The following is a 24077-nucleotide window of genomic DNA, read 5'->3' on the forward strand; positions in this document are numbered from 1 at the left end:
GCGCGTCCGGAGCCTGTGCTCCGCAACAGGAGAGGCCACAACAGTGAGAAGCCCGCATACCGCAAAACAAACAAACAAACAAAAAAAACCAAACTCAGTTCCGCATTCAATCATGAATATTTTTAACAGATGCATTTCAGCTATACTACTTTTCCTCTTTTTCTCCCCCTTAACATTTTAGAATGGGACTAAAGGGAAATTACTTAATCTTTCAAGAAAGAGTCGGGGAGAAAGTCAAAAGACCAACAGTAGCAAAACACTTTCAACTACTCTTCTGCTCCTTGTCCTTCCACACCAAAGAGCATCTGGAAAACATCCCCACATCCTTTGGCATTTAAAAACTGATACAGTTGACCAAAGTCCATGTGGTTTCCTCTGGCTCCATTAACACTGAATACTTTTTCTTCAAAAACTGAAAATTTTCTTTGTCTTTCCATTTCCTCATTTGTACCATCAAAAGCAATGTCTTCTCGATGGCGAATTAAAATTCTCTTCCAGTTTAATTTCCTGAGTCTGAAAGAAATTTTCAGAGTAGAAATTTTGAAAATGTGCTGTATATTCTAAGGCACTGAAAATAGAAGTTATGAAACAGATTTCTCAGTGCCTTTTCCTAGAAGTAAAGAAATCTACTTTTATCTCACATGGATTTTATTTTAATCAAATATGATTCTGGTTATAATCCCACCCCCAAACTCACTTATTGCCATTATCACTGCCTTGTATTAGCATTTTAGAAATGTGGAAATTGCTGAATCTCGACCTCCCAAAGGGACTTCTCAGAAATGAGAAGATTAGAAACCCCCTTGTTTCACAGCGTTCACAATTTACAGCATCACTAAGATGAGGGGAGAATCAGATCCATAGACATGGAGAGGACAGTAGACACCATCTTGGGCAGGGGCTCGATTTAACATCTATCTACAGAACATCTTCTTTGCGCCCTGTATCAGGTGAAGGGAGTGATGCTGATCATATGTGAGTGCTGTTTTAGACTGAGTCCCCATACATACTGATTTCCACATCTCTAGTATCGTGCTTAGTACTAAAATTATTGACAAGGCATACAAAAGTTGTGAAAGCCAACCTTGACCAGAATTCTTCACAGGCACTTTGTGGGCCTTCCACACAAACAACACCAGGTTTCCCAGGCATGCTAAACCCAGATAGGGAAAGCTCCTTTGCCCACTCTAGAATGTTCTTTCTTTTGCATTTGTTGTAGATGTGATGGCTGTAGATCCAGAGTCTTGTGAGAATGAGGTCAACTGGCTGGACTGTACTTCCTGAAACAGGGGAAGGTGTGTTGTCTTTGCTGACATAGTCAGAAGCGTGTTCTCTAACCCACTCTGTGGCATTCAATATACAGACATCTCCAAGACAATTCTTTTGTAGGTATGTGGTCAGATCTGTATTCAGCTGAGCCTGCTGGGATCTACTTAATAATACTGATCTGATGGAAAAGATATGGGATTAAAAAATTAAATCAATTTTCTTGGAACAGAAAACAAACTTGAGAATTGCTTTTATTCTCAGATTAGTTTTGACCTCTAGAATTGGCCAGTTTCTGTAACATACCTGACAGTAATTTCAGGCAGAACTGCAGGGTATTTAAAGGGAAGAACACAGGCCAGAGAAAACATCACCTGATAAAAAAAAAAAAAGAGAGAGAGAAAAAAAATGCCGTAAGGGCTGTTTTAAGTTGAGACATGTTTCAAAAGTAAACATGAAACATGCTTCCAAAAGTAAAACTGAATTACCACTGCTTCCTCAGATATGTCCACGTTCATAGTGATAGTAAAGTAAACTTTTGAAGATCGTCCTTCCATTGTCCTCTTTTCAATACAATCTTTTAGTTCTGCTAAAGCCAGCTGGTCATTCACTATGAGCTCATTCACACCGGGGAACATACTGGCTAGCAGGTCTAACTCAGAGAGCTGGGCCTCTGCCTGTTCAATCTCAATCATTTTTGGATATCTGTAGGGTTCTAGGAAGATAGGATAATAGAGACATTTACAAGTATTATACAATCTTGGGAGAACTCAATATGGGTACTTACTGAATATGGAAACTTAATGAAAATTTGATTTCTTCATAAAATATGAAAGTTAATCAGAATACCTTCTGGCTATTCTACTTTCAGATGTAATATGCTAAGGACCCAAAGAACAGGACAATCCAATGAGAGCCATAAAACTCTAATAATAAGCAGGCACCAAATTCCTCTGTTTCTAGATAGTTGATGTGGCATCTTGAGCTGCCACAATGAGCAATTACATTGAAGTAAACTAATTATGTAGTCAAACACCATATCAATGATATAACAAGGACAGAGGTCCTGACTGGTTACCTTGGAAAATTAGAATGAAAAGAGTAAAGAAGAGAGTTAGTTATGTGGACGGTTAATTTTTCCTTCTTAATATTTGTTAGTTTTTTAAAAAGTAGAAGAATGTGAAAAAGGGAGAATAAAGGCTAATTATCCCACAGCTCAAGTAACCCATGTTAACATTAAAAAAAAAAGTACAAGATTATAAAATCCAAATGGCAGAGAAAGGTTATAAAATGAAGATACAGTTTGCTGCTGGTGACTGCTTCCCCTATCTGTCCAAGTCCCCGATCCAAGGCAGAGTTTTAGGTGTCTCAGAAACAGAAAACATTTTAGGCATTATACATATATGGAAACACATGTTGGTATAATGTGTAAATAAATGTAGAGAATTAAATATATAATTAAAATGTATCTACGGGGATCATATATACACATCTTTTTTCCTTACTTCCTATCCCTCTTCCCCCCAAATATATTTTGCAGATCTATTCACTGTCAGCACATATTGTTTTATCTCATTCTTTCTAGTGGTTGACTGTCATACTGAATCATGTAGATATATCATAATTTATTGCGTTTGTTATCTACTGATGGGCACTTGGGTTGCTTCCAGATTTTTTCTATTATGAATACTTCTATAATGGTAGTTTATATATATATGTGCATGTTGAACTGTGAATACTGTATATTCAAGAATCAGTTTGTAGAGGTGGCTGGTTGATACAGCATTTAAAAATTTTGGTAGATATTGCCAAGTTGCCTTCCAGAAAGTTGCTACATGGAAGTTTAAAATTTTTACACAGTCCCCTCCTTTAAAAAAATTCTTAATACATAGTCTTTTTATGGTGTTTTGTGTCTGTGTGTGCCATTCATGAGTTTTTATTTTTAAGGATGCAAACTCACCAGCCTTTTCTTTTACAGATTCTGGACTTTGAATCTTTGTTAGAAAAGTCTTCCCCACTCCAAGGTTATAAAGGTTACCAATCTGCTAATCAAAATTGATTTAAAAAAATTTTTTAGAATTTGATAAATTGATTTTAATTTCATTTGCGAGAAAAAGTGTGGGGCTTTCTAATAAAACACGAAGGCTGAGCACAGGTATTTATTTCTCTTTCTCTATTTTTCCCCCATTTAAACTAGAGTAAAGGAACAGATTCTTAAAGACAAAGGGAGAGGAAATAATAGATAAAAGCTGTCAACAAAATTCTGGAAGATGGAAAGGGGTGAATGAATTATAACTGACAGATTTCAGCTTTCTTCCCTCTGTTAACTTGGTCAGGTGGGGAAGGGAGCTGCAGAACTTCAGAAAGGCTCAGTACTGTCAACACCAGCTACCTTGGAAAGCAGCAGTGTGTATGCAGTAGAAAACATGAATTTGTTGAAAGTCTAGGGTCTAGACTTTAATTAGACTCAGTTCAGCATCTCTTAATATTGGCACTATTGACATTTTGGATGAGATAACTCTGTGTGTATGTGTGTGGCAATCTCTATCTTTTAATTATAGTATTTAGACATTTACATTTAATGCAATATTAATATGTTATGTCTTAAGTCAACCATTTTGTTTTCTATTTCTTTGGGGTTTTTTCCCTGCCTTTTTGAAAATATTTTGCAATTCCATTTTGGTTAATCTATAATGTTTTTGCATGTATTTCTTTTTATAGCTTTTTTAGTGGTTACTCTAAATTATATATATATAATATTATATATATATAATTATACACATATGTATATACAAATTATAACAGTCTACTGGTATCATATTTTACCCGTGTCAGTAAAATACAGAAACCTTATGTCACTTTTACTTTTACCTTCCTCCGTTAATAATATAGTGATCTTAGGGAGGGAGGGAGACGCAAGAGGGAGGAGATATGGGAACATATGTATATGTATGACTGATTCACTTTGTTATAAAGCAGAAACACACACACCATTGTAAAGCAATTATACCCCAATAAAGATGTTAAAAAAATAATAATATAGTGATCTTAAATTTTTCTTCTACATATATTTAGAACAACAGTGTAATAAATTTTGATTCAGCCATTAAATATGATGTAGAAAACTCAAGGAAAATCCATTTTATTCATTTATATTTTTGCTCAGTCATGATATTTCCTCCATAATTCCTTTATTGTTTCTTTTCTGTTTAGAAAACTTACTTTAGCCATTCTTTTAGGGTAAGTCTTACAAATTCTCTTAGTTTTCCTTTATCATAGAATGTCTTGATTTCTCCTTCATTCCTGAAGCATATTTTCACTGGATATAAGTATTCTGGGATGATAGTTCTTTACTTTCAGCATTTGAACAGTATTATGCCTCTTCCTTCTGGTCTCCATAGTTTCTGATGAAAAATGCTCTGTTATTTGAATTGTTTACCCTTATAGCTAAGGGTATAGCTCTTGCTGCTTTCAAGATATCTTTCTTTTAGTTTTCGGAACTTTGACTATGATGTGTCTTAATGTGGATTTCTTTGGGTTCATCTTGCTTGACATTAATCTGGTCTCTTGAATCTGTTTATACCTTTTGACAAATTTGGGTAATTTTCAGCCATTATTTCTTCAAGTACATTTTCAGTTCTGTCCTCTTTCTCCTCTCCTTCTGGGATGACATGAATGTCAGATCTTTTGTTATAGTCTCACATGTCCCTAAAACTCTATTTATTTTTGGTCTATTTTCTCTCTGTTATTCAGATTGGGTAATTTTTGTTGTAACTTCCAGTTTGCTGATTCTTTCCTTTGCTCCTTTCCTTCTGGTGTTGATTCTATCTACTGTGTTTTTAATTTTGGTTGTTATATTTTTCATTTCTAACATTTCTTTTTAGTTTTTCTTTCTATCTTCTGTTTCTCTACTGAGACTCTATTTTTTTCATTTGCTTCAAGTGTGTTTGTAATTGCCTGTTGAAAATTTTTATGATAGGGGTTTTAAAATCTTTGTCAGATAATCCTCCCATCTCTGTCATTCTAGTATTGGCATCTATTGATTTTCTTTTTTCATTTAGTTTGAGATTGTCATTGTCCTTGGTATGATGAGCGATTTTGATTGAAACTTGGACATTTGGGGTATTAAGAGAGTCTGGATATTATTTAAATCTTCCAATTTAGCATGCTTTATCTGATAATGCTTCAGGCGGGGAAGAGGTGGGTGCTGCTTCATTACTACCAAGTGTGATAGAAATCCAGGTTCCCTACTCAGCTTTTACTGACATCTAAGGTAAGCAGGGGAGTGGAGAGAGTTCTTCATTACTGCTGGGTGAGGATGGGAGTTCTAGTGCCACTGTAGGCCTCTAAGGATACCTCCCTGGTTGGGAGTGATAGGAGTGCCTCATTATTGCTCCCCAGGTGGCCTCCACTAACACCAGGGTTAGGGGTGGCTTTGTTAATGGTAGGTGGTGTTGAGAGCTCTGACTTTCCACTAGACCTCTCTGACAACACCCCAGAAGGGGATAAAAGAGGGTCCCTTGTTACTGCTGCATCACACAGACATAAAAACTCTTCATGTGGTCTGACATGGACCTGACATGGGGCTGACACTGACACTGTAGTGCAGTCCTTGTTACTGCCTAGCAGGGAGGAAAGTCCTGGGTCCCAACTCAGACATTTTTGGCACCTTTCTGACAAGGGGTGGGCATTAGGTGCTTATTACAGCTCAGTGAAGATGGAATCTAGGCTCCCTTTGCTGGTGTTAGTAGGGGAGAGGCCACAGTGTTTTTGTGGGATTTGCCTGGTATACAGTATTTATTATTTAAATGTTTTCTGTCTTGCTAGACTGTACTTTTCTTGATACCTTATTAGATAGAGCAGGTTTTTGTTAGGGCTTAAATTTTTCTTTTTTTTTTCTGGTTGGTACCCTTGGATTTCTGGATACCAATCTAAAGATGACAGAGAGACACAAAGTGAGCAAATGCTGTTGGAAAAATGGCACCAATAGATGTGCTGAACGGTTGCCACAAACCTTCAACTTGTAAAAATCACAGTATCTGCAAAGTGCAATAAAATGAGGTATGCCTGTATATTCAAACAGTAGAATATTATGAGATAATTTTAAAAATGGATATTAACATTGATGTTCATTTTATATGGTTACCTAAAATAGTATATTGTAGAGCAATATAAATAATCTTAATCAATAAATAATGATATTACTATTCATTCTTATACCATCACACATACTTGAAAAAAAATCACAAAGAGAATTCACCAAACTATTAACAGTTGGCTAAATGTGGGTAGAGGGAAGAAGAGAAGGATTTTCACTTTTTAATTTGTGTGCTTCTATATTGTTTGACGTTTTATGATTAGCATGTAGTACTTCTAAATTCACCAGAAAAAAAATAAGGGTTACTCTTCCGAATGGAAAAGAAGAGCTCAATCCCACTGTTGCACAGGAAAACATGGCTTACCTTCTCAATGAGAATTTACTCCGTGAAATCAAACACCATTATTTCAGCTACTGGTGTCTTCATGGAATTCCTTTTAATCTTTGGTAAAGGTTTATCAAGCAGCTACTATATGTAGAGCTTCATCCTTCACTCCTTCTTGGAACTTTCTATTTAGTTCAAAGATCAGGACTTATATCTAATAAAATATAGAACAATGAAGGTAAAAAGGCCAAGTGCTTAATGACCAGTATAGGTATTATCACGAGGATTAAGATAAGAGCATAATCAATGAAACAGGTCATCAGGAAAGATTTGAGGAAGGCAGCAAAATATGGGTTGAGCCTTGAAGGAAGGGTAAGACTTAGACAAGGGAGGAGGAGGCATAGTGGGGAGAGAGAACAGGTGTGCAAGGCAGGAAAGCACAAGAAAAACAGCATAGGCCTGAACCTGTCCCTTCTTCACAAGCTCAACTACCAAGGTCTAATTCAGGGACACATCATTTGGAATATTTCTTCTTGGGCTGATTACTTTCTGATTATCCTCTAAATCCATTCTTGGCCCTTCTTTTCCCTGCCCTGGACTCTGGACAGCTGACCTCTATAGCCTATAGCACCCAAGTCTTCTGCCTTCCTTGTGGTTGGGTTCAGCCAATGCTCCGGCAGGAAGTGGGAGGATGGGAGGAGAAAGAGGTTAGGGTATTTCCTCACTACTCCTTCCTTGCTTTGGTGGTATTCTGACAATGGCTGTGACCCTCTATGACCAAGCTTCTGCAGGCAGCCCTTCTTCTTTAGCTCCAGCAGAACTTTCAGCCAAGGGATAGTCATGGTTCCTTTAATCGTGGCCACACCTCTGTAAATAGCCCCTTTATGAAACAGCCTATTCAGTTTCAAAGTTGAGTGTGCATCTATTTCCTTCCAGAACCATGACTCCTCTTACCTGGACTCCGCCTCTAATCTCTCCATCAACCATCAATTCACACTCCACATTGTCATTATACTGATTGTATGCAGTGTCTGATAGAAGTATACTGAAACAAGCAAGAGGGCGCCAACTATCTATCAGGGAAAAGGTCACATAATCGGTGATTGGGCAACAGTGTTGTGGTCTGGGAGGACGGGGTGGAGGTGTGTGAGGTTCCCGGCGGGTGGGGGGAAAGGCATACTGGCTAACAACCCTGACAGCTACCCAATAGAGTTGAGACAGGCTGGGACCTGGGACCTTTTGCTGCAGTGCCTGCACGCGGACAAATGTCTCCTCGAGCAAAAAAATACAAAGAAACTATAAGGGACTAAAAATTTGACTACATGCAGGCGCAACTGGGGCAAATTATGAACAACATACAAAAAGACCAAAAAGCCACACAGCACCACCAAGGGGATGGGCAGACCACCCCGACCCCTGGACCCACCCCTATCCTCACCCCATATAAGGAAACAGCCCCCCCTGCCCCCGGAGTGAGCAAGGGAACTTGTTACTTGTTTTCACTCCCTCCTGCTGCAGCAGGGGTTCCAATAAAGCCCTGCCTGAATTTCTTGTCTGCCCTCTTATCAATTTCTATTGATTAAGGAAGCCAAGAACCCTGGTCAGTAACAGAGTGAATTTATCCCAGTTCACCATCTGGCTGTTAGCTTCAAAGACACAGTATCACAAAATGCCAGCGTATTGAGAGCGGATCCACTTCCCAAAGGGTGTCTTGCATGATCCATTATAAGCCCTCTAAGAACATGTCTATTTATTCAAGTCTTCTTTATTTCATCCAATATAGTTGGGTCATTTCTTTAACATCAGAAAATGGTATTTGGCCAACAATTTAGCTAGTTCACTCTATGGTACTTTTAAAGAGCAAAAAAAGTTCTTCCACTTAAAAAGAAATGCAAACTACTCAGAGGTGTCAGGTCAGTAGCTGCAATGGGTCCTGTCAAAAACACCAAAGATTATGGGAATGATTAATGTGGTGGGATGTTGACTTCATTAGGATTAACTGGACACGAATCAGGAAAATATGAAAATAATGCCTTGTATACTATAGGCAGTCTCCACAGATCAGAGTATAAACCAATGCCAACACCACCTAATCATTCCCAATCCCAGTGGTTTTCAACTCATGTCCTTAAAACACCTTACCAGGGTGTCAATGCCATGCTGGGGAAAAAAAATACATAAAGCATTGTGTTCTTAAATAAGTTCTTGAAATGCTGAATGACACAAAGCTCAATAGGTTTCTCTAGGGTGACCATGGGTCATCTTCTTGTCCTGACTGGTTTAGTATTTATCCTAGACAAAAGTGACCCCATTTGTACAATAAACTCTTTTTTTTTTTTTTTTTGGCCACACCTCGCTGCATGTGGAACTTCCCCAACCAGGGACTGAATCCGTGCCTCCTGCATTGGAAGCATGGAGTCTTAACCACTGGATCACCAGAGAAGTCTAGGACAATAAATTATACGGCACACATTTTGTGTGTGATTTCTCAGAGTCTTTATTGCTAGATGCCAATATGCGCCATGAATTTCTAACAAGAGGGTTTAGTATGCATAGTATCCCAACCTATCTGACCCCCAAACATTTTTTCCAGACCTAATGATATTTGCTCTTCTCTACACAGTTAGAACTGCACATGCCTCCCTCCTTTAAATATAATGTTTGCTTTACTCTCTAGAGACTTTGTGTATATATATATATATATATATATATATATATATATATATATATATATTTGTGTGTGTGTGTGTGTGTGTGTGTGTGTGTGGTACACGGGCCTCTCACTGTTGTGGCCTCTCCCGTTGCGGAGCACAGGCTCCAGACGCGCAGGCTCAGTGGCTATGGCTCACGGGCCCAGTTGCTCCGCGGCATGTGGGATCCTCCCAGACCAGGGCTCGAACCCGTGTCCCCTGCATTAGCAGGCATATTCTCAACCACTGCGCCACCAGGGAAGCCCCAACAAATGTTTCCTGAGCACCTATTGTGTGTCAAGCACTAAGACTATAACAATGGATAAACATAACAAAAAAAAACTCCGCTCTCAGAGATTTAATCTAGTGGGAGAAGACCATGACAACAAAACCCACACATATATGTATGTCCAGTGAATAACGGTTATGAAGAAGATAAAGAAGATAAGGCTCAAGTTGCAGAGTGGGTGGTTGAATTTTACACGGGGTGGTCAGGGACAGCCTCTCTGCTACGGTGACTGCAGGGAAGAGACCTGAAGGCACTGAAGAAGAAAGCCATGTGTTTAACTGGGCAAAAAGTTTTCCAGGCAAAAGGAACAGCATATCCAAAGTCCATGAAAGAGGATGGTGCTACACCAGGCGGCTGGGGCCGAATGAGCCAGGGGCAGGGTTTTATAAGGACACAAGGTTATAAAGGAAATATGGGGCAGTTCATGTTGGAACTCATAGGGATGTCTAGGATTTGGGATTTTATCCTGACTGATACGGAAGGCCACTGGAGGGGTTTGACTTACTTATGAAGAGGCCCGCACTCACTGCTGGGAAGAGGGTAGGGGAACAAGGATGGAAGCAGGGTGACCAGGTAGGCACTACAATGATAGGAGGAGAGGTGATGGTGGCTTGGATTAAGGTATGGCGATGGAGGTGGTAAGCAACTGTTCATGTTCTGGACATAGATTTCGTATAGAACCAACAGGATTATTGATGAATTATATGTGATATGTAAGAATAACTCCAAGGCTTTAAGATACTGGAAGAATGGATCTGCCATTTACTTAGATGGGGAAGATGATGGAAATCTGAAGTTTGGTTTTAGACATACTAGGTAATGAAGTGCCGATCAGGACACCTATTAAGCAGAGATGTCCAGCAGGCAGTTAGATGTACAATTATGAGATCCGGCTGAAGATATAATTTGGGGAGTAATCGACATTTATTTAAAGGCACGTTTGTTTACTCAGTCAGGGAGTGAGTGAATTTGGGAGGAGGCCTCATTGAGTTTGGAGGTCTGGAAGATGAAATGGAACCAGCAAAGTTTGGGACTAATAGACCTACGGGTGGACAACTACGGGAGTGATGTCACAATAAGTGATTTGTCAAATTATTTTCGTAGATGAGATTTCAGTCCCAGAAACACCCTTATGAGAAGTTTCTGACTTGAGATTTTAATGAATGTTGTAAGAACGCAGAATGAACCTTGAGTTTCCTGAGCGGAATCCTTTTCACCCCCCCACCAAGTTTGTTTTTTTTTTTTTTTAAGGGAGCAGCGCGTCTCGCTGCCCGAGTCCTAACCGTCTCAGAAAGTTGCCAGGGCCACTACCGAAGCCAGATACGCAGGTACCCTCGCCGCTAACGACCGACCAGGCCGGGGACGGGGGTGAGGGGAAGGGCGACGGTAGCGGGGTGGTGCGGGGAGGGTAAAGGGGTGGGCGGGGCCATGAAACCCCGAAGCTAGCTCTAACCAATGAGCGGTGAGAAGGTCGTGGGAAGGGGGTGCCACCAGGTAGCCAACTTCCCGGGACGTGGAAGGGCCGCTGCAGCGAGGGACCCCTCCAATCCCGCTGAGCACCAGTGGACAGGGACTCACCTCGAGCCATGGATCCCCTCGGTGCTGTAACCCCGAGTGTCCTGGCTGTACGGACAGCTCAATTCTCAAGCGGAGGGAGCCTCAAAATTCTAGGGCTAGGCAACCGGAAGTCTACGAACCGCTCTGGCCTGGCAGCCTGGGAGAGCGAGACCGAGTCCTCCGGGGCTGGCGCATGCGCACTCGTAGGCCCGCTCTTCCCGGAAGCCCGAGCGGAGACCAGTGGGCTTCCTGGGCCCAGCCTCCTTCTTCTCGGTCGCGGAGTTTTTGTTCTCCCGGATTGGCGTTTCCCAGCTGCTGCCACTGTCAGTGAGAAGCATAGCTGGCAAGTTTCCTGAGTCAGGAAATGGTCCTTTAAAATAACGCTCTTCAAATTTGAACTTGCAGCGGAATCTTTCGGGGATCTTGGTATATAATGCAGCTCGGGATTCGGTAGGTAGTGGTGGGGTCCCACTTTCTGCATTCCTAAGGTCTTCCCGAGCAGTAACGATCCTCTTGGTCCCTGAAGGACGCTGAGTAGCAAGGCAATAGGAACAGTTGAGCGTGGATGCTGGCCTTGGCGACCTTAGGAAGGACACTGTGCATGCATAGAAACTTGTCCCGGCTAATAAAAGGACAGTTTGAACGCGACTCCAATACGAGAGTAATTAAAAATGTTTTTCTTCACGAACTAAATATACACAATGCACTTTTTCCTTTATGTTACATATTCATTGTAGAAATCTCATAAATGAGGTTTGTAAACTGATATCCATTGATGTCAGGTACTACTGAAACTGCTAGGTGGCGTTTTCTTTTTTTTGGGGGGGGGCGCTCCCAGGAGCTCTGCTCCTTTATGTCTCAGGGCAGAAAGAATTCAGCCAGAGGTAAAGTGATGGATAAGAAGTGACTTATTAGAATAGGACGCTTGTGAGGCTTACAGGCGGGCAGGCGAGCGTTGTGCTGCCCCGAGTACTTCGTGGGTTACATTTTTATAATCAAAGGAAAAGTGGGGAGGGGAAAAAGACCACCTTCTTCCTCATTCTTGAGTAGATGTCATGTTTCCATCATCAGCTCCTCCTCCAGGTTGGGCAGGGGAGTTTTTCTTGTCCCTACATGGTTAAGCCGGGACTGTTATGGCACTATGGAAAATAATTTTAGGTCTCAGTACAATGAGGGTCTTTCACTTTGAAGTGTCACCTTTCCATAAATTATTGTTTTTTATGTGTGCAGAGAGCATGTCCTAGGAGTCATTAACTTACTGAGCTCACTGGGCAGGATGTGAGTCTCATGCTACCATTGTTTTATTGTTTTGAGGCATGCCTCATACTTCTGTTGTATGGTTTTGTGGTTAGGCAAACCTGCATTCTTGAGTGATCATTAACTTACTGTGGTCTCCCAAAGCCCCCTAAAGTTCCCTCTTTATCTACAATCCCCTAATGGGATTTCTGAGCTATTTGATTATCCTACTCTATCCCTATCAGTTTTTTCTTTTGAAGTAAAAATGAAATGAACATCTTAAATGTATATTTGCTGAGTTTTGACAAATGCAAACACCTTTGTAACTCAAATCCTATTGAGATATAGAACATTACCAGCACCCCAGAAAGTTCCTAAATGCTCCTTCTCAGTCAGTCCCCACCCAACCCAAGAGGCAACCACTACTCTGATTTTTTCTCCCACCACAATTAGTTTTGTCTGTTCCAAAACTTCATATGGATGGAATTATACAGTAGGTACATTTGTGTAAGGCTTCTTTCAGTATAAAGATTCATCCATGTTTTTGTGTGTATCCGTAATTTCTTTTTTTTGCTTAGTTGTATTCCACTGTGACTATACCACAGTGACTGCTGTAGTCCACTGTGACTATACCAGTTCTTCCATTCCTCTTTTGATGGAAATGTGGGCTGTTTGCAGTTTTTAAACTATTATGAATAAGGCTGCTATGAACATTCTTGTACAAGCATTTCTCATGACTATATTTCTTCAGTAAGTATTTATTAAGCACTGTGTTCCAAACACTTCCAGGTATTAGAGATACAGCTATGAACAAGACAAAGATGTCCCATTTCTCAAAGAGCTTATATCTCCTTGTTTCTGTGTATCTATGGAGGCAAGGGGATAGGCTGGGGGAGGAGGTAATGTAGGTAACTATGAAAGAAAAATACCAGATAGTGATAATTGCTGGGTAGAGAAGTAAAATAAGGTGATGTGAGTGATCGGGTAGCTATGTTTCCTAGATCGCGCAGCCAATTTCTTTGTGAGGAAGTGACTTTTAAAGTGTGAACAAAATTGGAATAAGATCAAAAGGGAACAGCATTCTAGGAAGAGGAAGCAGGTGGTACAATGGCCCTAAGCCTGTTTTAGGATAGAAAAAAAAAAAAAAAGCCTATGTGCTGAATGAAGAAAACTTATAGCAGTAAAGAGCAGGAGAGCCAGTTTCCCCCCAAATTTAACCACCGTTACTCTGGCCGATTGGACAGATTAGGATGCCACTTTCTTTTTATTTATTTATTTACTTATTTATTTTGGCTGTGTTGGGTCTTCTTGCTGCGCACAGGCTTTCTCTAGTTGCAACGAGCAGGGGCTACTTTTCGTTTCAGTACGTGGGCTTCTCATTGCGGTGGCTTCTCTTGTTGTGGAGCCCGGGCTCTAGGTACGCGGGCTTCAGTAGTTGTGGTTCACAGGTTCTAGAGCGCAGGCTCAGTAGTTGTGGCTCATGGGCTTAGTTGCTCCGCGGCATGTGGGCTCCTCCCAGACCAGGGATCGAACCCGTGTCCCCTGTATTGGCAGGCGGATTCTTAGCCACTGCGCCACCAGGGAAGTACCTAGGATGCCACTTTAACCTAGTTTTATCAGATTACTAATAAGGATGAATATTTCTTCATATCATGCTCTTTTATTGTGAATTACCTGTTTATATCCCTTGCCTGCTTTTCTATTGCCACCTGCATCCTTTTTTCCTAGCAATTATTGTGTCTTCTGCATAAGACTATAGTCCAGGGCGATGAGGCCTATGTTTATTTCACTTTACAGAGGGCTTGGCACTTACCTATTTCTAACGAGTAAACAGTAAATATTTGTAAATCTTACCCTGTGTCGGCAAGGTTAGTTCAAGACTATTTACATATTCAACTTTAGAAGTCGACTGGACAGAATTAGGGAAAAAAGCGTGAACTTTAAATGTCCCCTCTTAGCCAGCCTTCAGATGCGATGTGTTTGAGTAAGGTATATATCCAGGAGACTCCAAAGGGCTGACCACCACCACCTGGTACCCATATTTTAGAAGTATTTCAATAACCCCAGAGTCACACGCGAGCGGGAAATACTCATTGACAGCCAAGCTTCCAGGGGCTGCCGCGTTCAGACTTCCGGTGTGAGCCCCGCGCAGGCGCTGATTAACTGTCGTCAGTGCCGCCGGACCCTGGGGCCAAAGCCACTTCCCATAATGCTGCGTAACGGAAGTTGTTGCTTTCTAGGGGTCACGCTGGCTTCCGCTCTGTCGCTCTCAATTCGTCACCCGGAGGAAGACGGAGCAGGCTGCCCAGCCCGAGGGCCCATTAAGGGATGCAGTTATGGGCGCTGTCGCCGTGGGTGAGTTCTGCTCCCACTGCCTCGCAGTCACCGCTCGCACGACTTCCTGCGCGCCGGGAGTCCGAATTTCCTGCCCGACTTCGTTCTCCTCATGAAGGCCCTCGTCCTTAAGCACGTTCCCTGGCCTCGGCCCGGTACCGCGTTCTCATTGGCCTCATGTCCTGTCCGTTCCAGGAGCTGACCAATGAGTTGTTGGTGCTGGCGCCCTCCTCGACCCGGTGGACCCCGAGGTTCCCCAGTGGGTGCGGAGCAGTTGGAAGGGAAAGGGAGGTGTGGCGAGCGCCGCGCGGCTAGGGGCACCTTATGGGTTGCGGCTGAGTTGGCTGCCGCGTCCGTGTGGTGGTTAGTAGGATAGGCAGCATCTGTCACCTAACTAATTCAGTGCTCCCAGGGTAGGATAAATGTACGCAAAACTTGAAAGCCGTGTTCTAGTCTTGCAAAGTTTTCCAGACGCTTGCATTTTTAATGGAACCGAGGGAAGACTGGGAGGGCGGAGAGGGAAGGGAACTGGATAATATGAGAGCCGGCAAAACCAGCTCTGATTTAAATTTTGTGTGGAGTCCTGCAAAAAGTAACGCTCATCTGAAGACTCGTCTGAAAAATTGTATAGATTTATTGATGTATTATAGCTGATGGTACTCACAGTACTCTCTTCTCACGACTCATTAGATGCCCTTTATAGTTGTAAAAATTTATTGGAGGGGCTTCCCTGGTGGTGCAGTGGTTAAGAATCCGCCTGCCAATGCAGGGGACGTGGGTTCGAGCCCTGGTCCGGGAAGATCCCACATGCCGCGGAGCAACTAAGCCGGTGCACTACAGCTACTGAGCCTGCGCTCTAGAGCCCGCGAGCCACAACTACTGAGCCCACGTGCCATAACTACTGAAGCCCGCGCGCCTAGAGCCCGTGCTCCGCAACAAGAGAAGCCACTGCAATGAGAAGCCCGTGCACCACACGGAAAGTAGTCCCCGCTCGCCACAACTAGAGAAATTCCGCACACAGCAACGAATACCCAACACAGCCAAAAAATAAAAATAAATAAAATAAATTAAAAATAATTTATTGGAGCTTTTCCACATCATTGAAGCAACCCCCTTACTGTCCTCTGCCTGCAGCAATTACAGTTCGTCTTTCAAGTTTTACTTTGGAGTCTGGGCTACTGCAGTCCTCAAACCAGATTTGCTAGTGCTGTCTTCACTACTGCAGATTTCTTCATTCTTTACCTTTCTCTTTTTCACTGGAACTTGTGTGCTTCATTCTTATGTACCTACCTTTGCACCTTATAATCATCCTTAATTCCTCAGGTACTATTATCTTTTTCTATTTCAATGCAAGAAGTATTTCTTGACCTACTATGTACTAACACTATGCTAAATGCTATAGGCGATTCAGAAGTAACACTGAAAACCATTTCTTGCTTCTAGAACTTTAGATTCCAGATAGGGAAATAACACATGTCCAGGTTAAAGATTTAAGAAGCAGCCCACTTATGTATCTGATTAGGGTACAAGATGAATAGTGCACACTAGCTGGGGAAGTAGAGTTGAGTGGTTCATTTAGAGTAGAATGGTTGCCTGAGGCTCCATTGAAGTGGAAATTTTGGAGAAATTGGGAAGATTTGGATAGATGGAGAGAACTATCTGGAGATCAAAGGCTTAGAGGTAGGGGCAGGGTGTTTTGGAGTGAAGGATACTGAAGAGACTGGCTTGATTCTGTGTTGGAACCAAAATATCGGCGTTTTAGTTCCATCTCTGCCACCCTGTGATCTTTCATCGTTTTGCTTGAGTTTCCTTCTTTAGCGAAATGCTCCATTTAAAGGGTTTTGTGAAAATCAAATGAGATAATACTTATGAAAAGGCTTTGAAGATCAGAAGCACTATATGATCAAACATTAGTGGTTCTTTGTTGAGAAGTAATGAGAGTAAGGATTACCACAGCGGTCGGAACAATTTATAAGGGACCATGAGTGCACAGCATAGGAGGGTGGGTTGAAAAACTGTTAAATACTTTGAATCAACAGGGTGATATGATGGGGCTTCCCTGGTGGCAAAGTGGTTGAGAGTACTCCTGCCGATGCATGGGACACAGGTTCATGCCCCGGTCTGGGAAGATCCCACATGCCGCGGAGAGGTTAGGCCCGTGAGCTGTGGCCACTGAGCCTGCGCGTCCGGAGCCTGTGCTCCGCAACGGGAGAGGCCACAACAGTGAGAGGCCCGCGTACCCCGCAAAAAAAAAAAAAAGAGGGTGATATGAGGAAAATGGCATTATTGGAAGGTATGTCTGGTACTGGCATGCAGCACAGATTAGAGGGAGTTGGATTGGAGGCAAGAACTTGGATGCTGTTTTTTTCCCCTAAAATCTGCAATTCTGGATAAGAGAAATTATATTAAATATTATCTTGGGGTGAGAAAATTACATAAAATATACGCTCATTTTATATATACCCATATAGTTGTGTTCTTTTGTTAGTAGTTAATTTATTTTGTAAACATGAAACTTTGTTACGTTTTATATTATCTTTGAAAAGGTTAGAAGTTATTTAATTTGCCACTCATTCTTCATACAAACCTTTTGGAATTACCTTTAGTTACCCTAACCCATTAAGAGCTAAAGGAGGAATACTTCTAATACTCTAAGCCAGAGCATGATGACAGCTAAGTATCAATTAATTGGCAAGTGTTTTAAAAACGTATGTCCCAGGTCCTACTTGCCATTTATGCAATCAGAATTTTAATAAGCATCCCAGGTAAAATAATTATTTTAGTCAGTTAAGTGATTTTGACACTAAGTTATTCTAATGTATGTAAAATATACTTTTCAAAACCGCTATTAGGTAGACCTGTATGTACTTTCAGTATTTTTCATGTTTTCTAATTTTTAATTGTTGACTAAGGAGGTGATTTGATATGAACTAGATTTATCATAGTAGTCCAAACTGATTTTGTCAAGAATATAATGTACATGGTTGAGAATGCAGATGTAATCGATTTTCAGCTAACATCCGTAGGAAATCCTGGTGTGGAAAAATGCAGAACCGTGTGTCACTTTTTATATTTGGCTTTGAATTATTTTGTGAATTTTCTAACTCCCTCTAGGAGATTGTTTTCAGAATTATTTTTAATTTTCTTTGAGAAATATCAATCAAATTGCATTCCCTGCAGGAGCTAAGAAAGATGGCTTTGAAGGACGAGAAATTATCTTGTTTCAAAGTGCCACCACCATTCCACATTTATCTAGTGAGAAGTTGAATTCCTAATAATGTAAGGGGCTGAGACTTTTCAAGATCTGTGTAAGAAGGTGTAGGTTCTCTCCTGACCTTTACATTTATTGAAAACCTTTTAACCTTACTAAAAATCAGATTCCTAGGCTATGAAAAACAGAGGTAATACCCTACTTCAGGGTTCTTACTGAAAACTGGATGATACATGTGAATGGTTTTTGTAACTTAATAGACACACAAAATTATGTGGTTTAGTTATGTTACTGTCTCCAAGAGAACTGTAAAACATACTTTTTTTTTGTCAAGCTAACTTTATCTTGTTTTCTAGATTGTTATTTTGTGTCAGTAAGTAATCCATAAAGTGCCAACATGGGAAAGAAACGGACAAAGGGAAAAACTGTTCCAATTGATGATTCTTCTGAATCTTTAGGTATATTTCACAAACTAAATCTTTAAAGTACTGTTTGTATCCCTAAATGGACATCTATTTTAATATGTAAAAATGGGATCAAAGTGTACATTATTCTGTAATTTGCATTTTAACTTAATCTTTGTATAGACATGTCATTTAATAGCACAACATTTTTAATGGCGTGATGTTTATTCCATTGATGTAAAAGACCATGGTTGCACATTTCATAATATATTTAGGCAATCCCCTACTGTTACAAATGTAGATAAATCTTTAACTTTTCAGTGTTATGAATAGAGTCATAGTAAACATTTTTGTAGCTAAAACTGTGCACATCTGGTTATCTTCTTCTTGGTACAGATCCTAGAATTAGAATTGCTGAATTAAGTGGTGTAAACGTGCTCAAGGCTCTTTTGGATCTATTGCCAAATTGCCCTTCAGAAATGTTTTACTAATTTACAGGCCCCCTTGCAGCGTAACAAAGTGCCCATTTCTCTGAACCTTTATTGACACAGGTTAGTATCATTTGTAAAAATCTTTTCCTGATTTGCTAGTTGAAAAAGAGTATTTTCTTTTTCCAGTCTGTGTTTTTTTGATGACTTACTGGGATTTAGTAGTTTTTCATATGATCTCACTTGCATTTATATTCTCTTGGTGCACATTCATTGGACATAAAGCTAATTGTGTCACTTGATGAGTTTCTAAACCTCCAGGGGCCCTCAAAGAACTGAAGCCCTTTAGAGTGGCTTGTGAAGCCTGTTAGTGATCTAGCCCCAGCGGGGGTTTTCAGTTTCAGGTCCAGCTGCTTGTTTTTAAACATGCGTGACTGCCATTCTCAGGAGACAGCATGCACTTTTACATTTTACGCCGCCATCCCTTTGTTCATGAGATGTGGCCTTTTCAGATTGTTCTTTACTCCATGAGGTCATAGTTTAAAGTATGAGCGTGAAATAAGAAAGACTTGAATCCAAATTCTGGCATAGCTGTTAAGTCGTTATGTGACCTTGGGCACTAACTTTGAGGTTTCTCATCAGTCATTGGGGATAGTAGAGTCTTCCTTCTGGGGTGGTTGTGTGGATTAAATGAGATAATGTAGCACAGTGTCACACTCATAGTTAAGTGCTTAATTAATATGAGTTTTTGTTACTGTAAATATCTTCCAAGATTATACAGACATTACCTCCCCTGTGAAACTTTCGTTGACATCAACCTTCTCGTGCTGCTATAGCATGTTTCAGAGATTCTTGTACATTTATTTATTTATTTGCTTCTCCTGCCAGAATGTGTGCTGCTTAAAGAAAGAGCTGTGAGTTGGTCACTTTTTAGGTTCCGTGGCATCTGTCACAGTGCCAGGTGTGCAGTAGTTGTATTGTTGACTGAATGAGGGACTTTCTCTACAAACCTTTTAAAATAAAGAGAATAATAGATGTGATAAATAAATTGAAGTGATTTGGGGTGGCGGTAGTTATACCAAGGACTTCAAAATTTGTATAACATCCCTTTCTTACATAATCGTCTTATAATCAAATATCAAACAAAAATTTAACTTTTCAGGTTATCTAAAAATTTGTTTATAAATTCATTTTTGAAGTTCAAATCAAGTGTAAGTTTTGAGATTAACTGAAGAAAGACATATTTTACCTCACGTACTCCTTTATTATTTGTTTTAATAGAACCTATGTGCAGACACATTAGAAAAGGATTGGAACAAGGTAATTTGAAAAAGGCTTTAGTGAATGTGGAATGGAACATTTGCCAAGATTGTAAGACAGACAATAAAGTAAAAGATAAATCTGAAGAAGAAACGGAAGAAAATTCTTCAGTTTGGCTGTGTCTTAAATGTGGCCATCAGGTATGCTTAGATTTTGATTGATATGGAATTTTATTATTTAAGTATGAACTTACAAATTTATATAAGTATGAACTTCTTTTAGAAGATATTACCTAAAAGTACAGTATGGGTGACCAGAATGCTAGCTGGCATAGGTCATGTTCCCTGGGGAACAGATTCTGAGAGTGAGATTTGTGTGTAGGTGGTTTATTGGGGGGTGTTCTCAGGTACCACCCAAGGAAAACAGTGAGGGAAGCAAGTTTAGGCAGAGGGAGAGCAAAGAGGCGGTGCTACGGGGTCTCAGCTGATCCCACAGTGAACTCTGGCCTTCAGAGAGGTCCTGAATTGAGGCAAGAGGCCAGGCCTTTGTACTTGTGCATAGACCAGCCATTGGATATGGGCTGACCCTGGGGAGGGGAACTAACCTTGGGCAAGGCGGCTTCCTTCCACTGAGGATAATTCTTGGGGGTCGACGGACTGAGCTGTGAGCTGTCACCAGGCCACATTTCTGGCTGCTGGGGAAATGAATACCTTGGGGTTGGGTGGTATCTTGGTTGCAGAACAGCTCACAGGTATTACCTTGGTACTAGAGGTCAGGAGAGCCTCTTAGTCAGCCTTAGTGGTGGTAAGTTTATATGTTAGGAAACTGGACTACTGGGCAGTGGTAACATTTTATAAAACTATAGTATAATATCACAACCAGGATACTAACATTGATGCAATCCATCAGTCTTAATCAGGTCTCCCCAGTTTTACTTCTCTTCGTTTGTGTGGGTATATGTGTGTTGTGCATGTGAGTATGTGTGTATTAAGTTCTGTACAGTTTGTCACCTATGTAGTTTCGTGTATCCACCACCACAGTCAAGGTATTGAATAGTTCCAACATTACATGGACCTCGTGTTGCGTTTCTAAAATCATACTCACTTCTCTACTGCCATCCCTCCCCCCAGTCCCTCGCAACCACTAGTCTGTTCTCTGTTTCTAAAATTTTGTCATTTTAAAAATGTTATATAAATGGAATCATGTAATATACAACATTTTAGGATTGGCTTTTTTCACTTAGCCTAATCACCTGAGGGTTTACCCAAGTTGTGTGTATCAATAGTTCTTTTTTATTGCTGAGTGGTATTACATGGTATGGGCGTACCACACCTTAACTGTTCACCTGTTGAAGGACATTGGGCCTTATCTCACTTTTCTGGTGATTATGAATAAAGCTGCTATGAACATTTGTGTACACGTTTTTGCGTGAACTTAAGATTGCATTTCTCTGGGGACAATGTCCAAGAGTGCAATTGCTGGGTGATATGATAATTAAATGTTTAGTTTTTTGGGTTTTTTTGGCTGCCCCACGTAGCATGTGATCCTAGTTCCCGGACCAGGGACTGAACCCATGCCCCCCGCAGTGGAAGTGCAGAGTCCCAACCACTGGACCACCAGGGAAATCCCCTTAAATGTTTAGTTTTTAAGAAACTCCCAGACTTTTCCAGAATGGCTGTACCATTTTATATCCCTACCAGTAGCATGTGTGATCCACTTTCTCCACATCCTTGTCAGCATTTAGTATTGTCACAGTTTTTTATTTTAAACATTCTGATAGGTGGTACCTTATTGTGGTCAGACAGTTAAAACAATTTTATATGCTAGTAAAGAACATATTTATTGTTTATTTATATTTGAAAAGTTTTCATTTAACCTGTTAGATACATATGATGAGGGTGAATATATTTTACTACTTCAAATTTTCCACAATACATTTCTTATTATAAATTTTATCTATTTTGCTATCTTTTTAATTCCTAAGGGTAAGACAATGTCAGTATTAACTGTTAACTTTTATCCCAGTAGAGTTATCTTTTGCACTGTTAGCAAGGGATTCTCACCTGTTGTCTTATGATAACTCATGTCATGTTTAAGTTTCAGATAATCTCAAATGGTGTTAAAATTTTCAAAATTAATATCAAATGTTAGTTTATTTTAGATTTAAATGTTGAGCAGGATAAATTGAGTCAGTAGGTTTGATATCATAGTTGAAGGTTTAGAAGCCATTGATAAATATTTCCCCTCTGAAGGATATTTTTAGTAGCTACAATAGAAACAGGACCACTTATTGTAGTGCTATCCAAGAGAGTTGGAAGCCTGGTTCAGATAGATACACAGTGAAGATGTATTTCTTAGCTGTGATTTAATCACCTGGAGACACACAATATGGCCGTGTTCTTTTATGAATATGCCTATGCAGATGTAGGTGAAAATCTCCCATTTACTTGTTCAATTAATGCTTATTGACCTCCTTCACTTTGCTAGGTTTTTGGTAATAGGTTAATTCTGTTTTTCATGCCTTCAGGATTTACACTCCAGGGGAGGAAGGATATCAACATTAACAACTTTAATATAAGGTAGAAAATAAGGAATGCCACCAGGAATTTATACCATGTTTTGTAGGAGTGTGTTTAGAGGAAGAATATAGTGTTTTCTTATCTTGAAGGATAAGCACAGGCTTCTGAGAGGAAGTGACCTTTGAGCAAGATCCTGAAGACTGGGTGGGATTTGATCAGTGGCAGTAACAGTAAAGAATTTCAAGGCAAATGGAATAATGTGAACAAAATTGTATTGTGGAAGGGCTGTGGTTTTAGCTGGTAGATGATATTCAAATAGGAGATTATGGGGGATAATCCTGAAAAGGTGGATTGGGATCAGAGGGTATCAGGTTTGGTGAGTAGGAGTTTAAGAGCAATTCATCACTTTTGAATTGAGTATATGAACAGAGCTTTGTTTTAGGAATATTAAACTAAAAAAATATGTATATGAAGAAAGGTTGAAGTTAGGAAAATACTTAGGAAGATGTTAAGGAGTCTAAACTAGAACTAGTGAATGACTACATTAGCATGGTTTAGTTGGGACTGGAAATGACAAGTTGGAGTGGAAGAGTCCTTCTAGTGCTTGGGTTTATAAATACCTTCTTCCTTAAATGTCCTCAGCTGCCTATTCATATTTAAGTTTTAACAAAACCTGGACTCTCTAGAGTCTAAAGTTTTATTTTCAATATTATAAGAATGGCAGAATTTCTTGACCCACTTCCTTATTCATTGTAGATTATGAATTCTCTCCTGGTGAATTTTTGTGGCTTTGAGGTTTATGATTATGATTCTCTAGGGCTGCGGCAGAAATTCTCAGGAGCAGCATGCCTTGAAGCACTATATGACGCCGAGATCTGAACCTCATTGTCTGGTTCTTAGTTTGGACAACTGGAGTGTATGGTGAGTTTCAACTCCTGTGCCCATTTGCTGGAAATCATTTGAAATGTTGGAGAATGGAGGTGTTTGAAATGTTTAAAGAGCAAGAAGGTGAAAATTTTTGTGGTATTTGTTTAAATACCATCACTTTCAGAAGGCTAGAGAATGTGATGTTATGAGAAGCTTTTGCTTAGTATTGTACAAACACAAAAATTATAGCATGGAAAAGACATAGGAATTTTCACACTTGTTTTTCTTTCTTGTGATATTGCAAAGTGTATGGTAGATTGTTTTTAGTTTAAAAATTGGGACACTAAGAACAAATTCCAGATAAACTGAGAATATAGTAAATTTTGGCAATGAATTTGCATGAAAATGTCAGGCTGGTATTTCTTTTAACCTCATTAAAATAAAATTTTACATCTTTAAAAACCATTTACATAGCAGTGTTCACTGAACATTTGTCAGTTGTAAAATTTGTTAATTTTGATGATGTAGGTCTGTGATTTGAAATATTAGAAAAAACTTTCACTTTAATGTTATAAATAGCCATTTCAGTAAAA

The 24077-nt window shown here is 40.1% G+C and overlaps 2 protein-coding genes across 16 annotated transcripts in view; one reads left to right on the forward strand and one right to left on the reverse strand.

Moving 5' to 3' along the window:
* Nucleotides 1-98: 98 nt before the first annotated feature.
* On the reverse strand, nt 99-11400 carry RWDD2B (RWD domain containing 2B). Of its 7 annotated transcripts, none has more exons than XM_033418159.2 (7): nt 11247-11383; nt 6729-6903; nt 3227-3308; nt 1755-1981; nt 1573-1640; nt 1085-1447; nt 99-513 (listed from the first exon to the last, which is right to left on the reverse strand). In XM_033418159.2, exons 4-7 carry the CDS (start codon nt 1959-1961, stop codon nt 267-269), a joined length of 885 nt encoding a protein of 294 aa, XP_033274050.1. In that variant the 5' UTR covers nt 1962-1981; nt 3227-3308; nt 6729-6903; nt 11247-11383; the 3' UTR covers nt 99-266. The 7 variants fall into 7 exon arrangements, with proteins under 7 accessions (XP_033274050.1, XP_033274051.1, XP_049565684.1 ...); XM_033418160.2 differs by having other exon boundaries at nt 3227-3311; XM_049709727.1 differs by having other exon boundaries at nt 3227-4670.
* An 8-nt stretch (nt 11401-11408) lies between these two features.
* The window catches only part of USP16 (ubiquitin specific peptidase 16), a 30354-nt gene continuing 17685 nt past the window's right edge, over nt 11409-24077 (forward strand). For 4 of the 9 annotated variants that reach the window (XM_004264492.4, XM_033418155.2, XM_033418150.2 and 1 more), the window contains exons 1-4: nt 14702-14816; nt 18363-18464; nt 20120-20298; nt 23435-23538. In XM_004264492.4, the coding sequence (XP_004264540.1) occupies nt 18404-18464; nt 20120-20298; nt 23435-23538 (344 nt within the window). In that variant the 5' untranslated portion in view covers nt 14702-14816; nt 18363-18403. Of the gene's footprint in view, nt 11676-14701; nt 14817-18362; nt 18465-18908; nt 18962-20119; nt 20299-23434; nt 23539-24077 lie in introns of those variants that run through there. The other 5 variants (XM_033418151.2, XM_033418152.2, XM_033418149.2 and 2 more) reach the window with 4 other exon arrangements.

Source organism: Orcinus orca, chromosome 5, assembly GCF_937001465.1.
Source record: "Orcinus orca chromosome 5, mOrcOrc1.1, whole genome shotgun sequence".
NCBI classification, from domain to species: Eukaryota; Metazoa; Chordata; class Mammalia; order Artiodactyla; family Delphinidae; genus Orcinus; species Orcinus orca.

Coding starts and splice junctions, on each gene's coding strand:
- RWDD2B (XM_004264491.4), bottom strand. Junction 1,641..1,754: donor ACATATCTGAGGAAGCAGTG/GTAATTCAGTTT, acceptor TTTTTTTATCAG/GTGATGTTTTCTCTGGCCTG. Junction 514..1,084: donor TGTGAAGAATTCTGGTCAAG/GTTGGCTTTCAC, acceptor AATTTCTTTCAG/ACTCAGGAAATTAAACTGGA.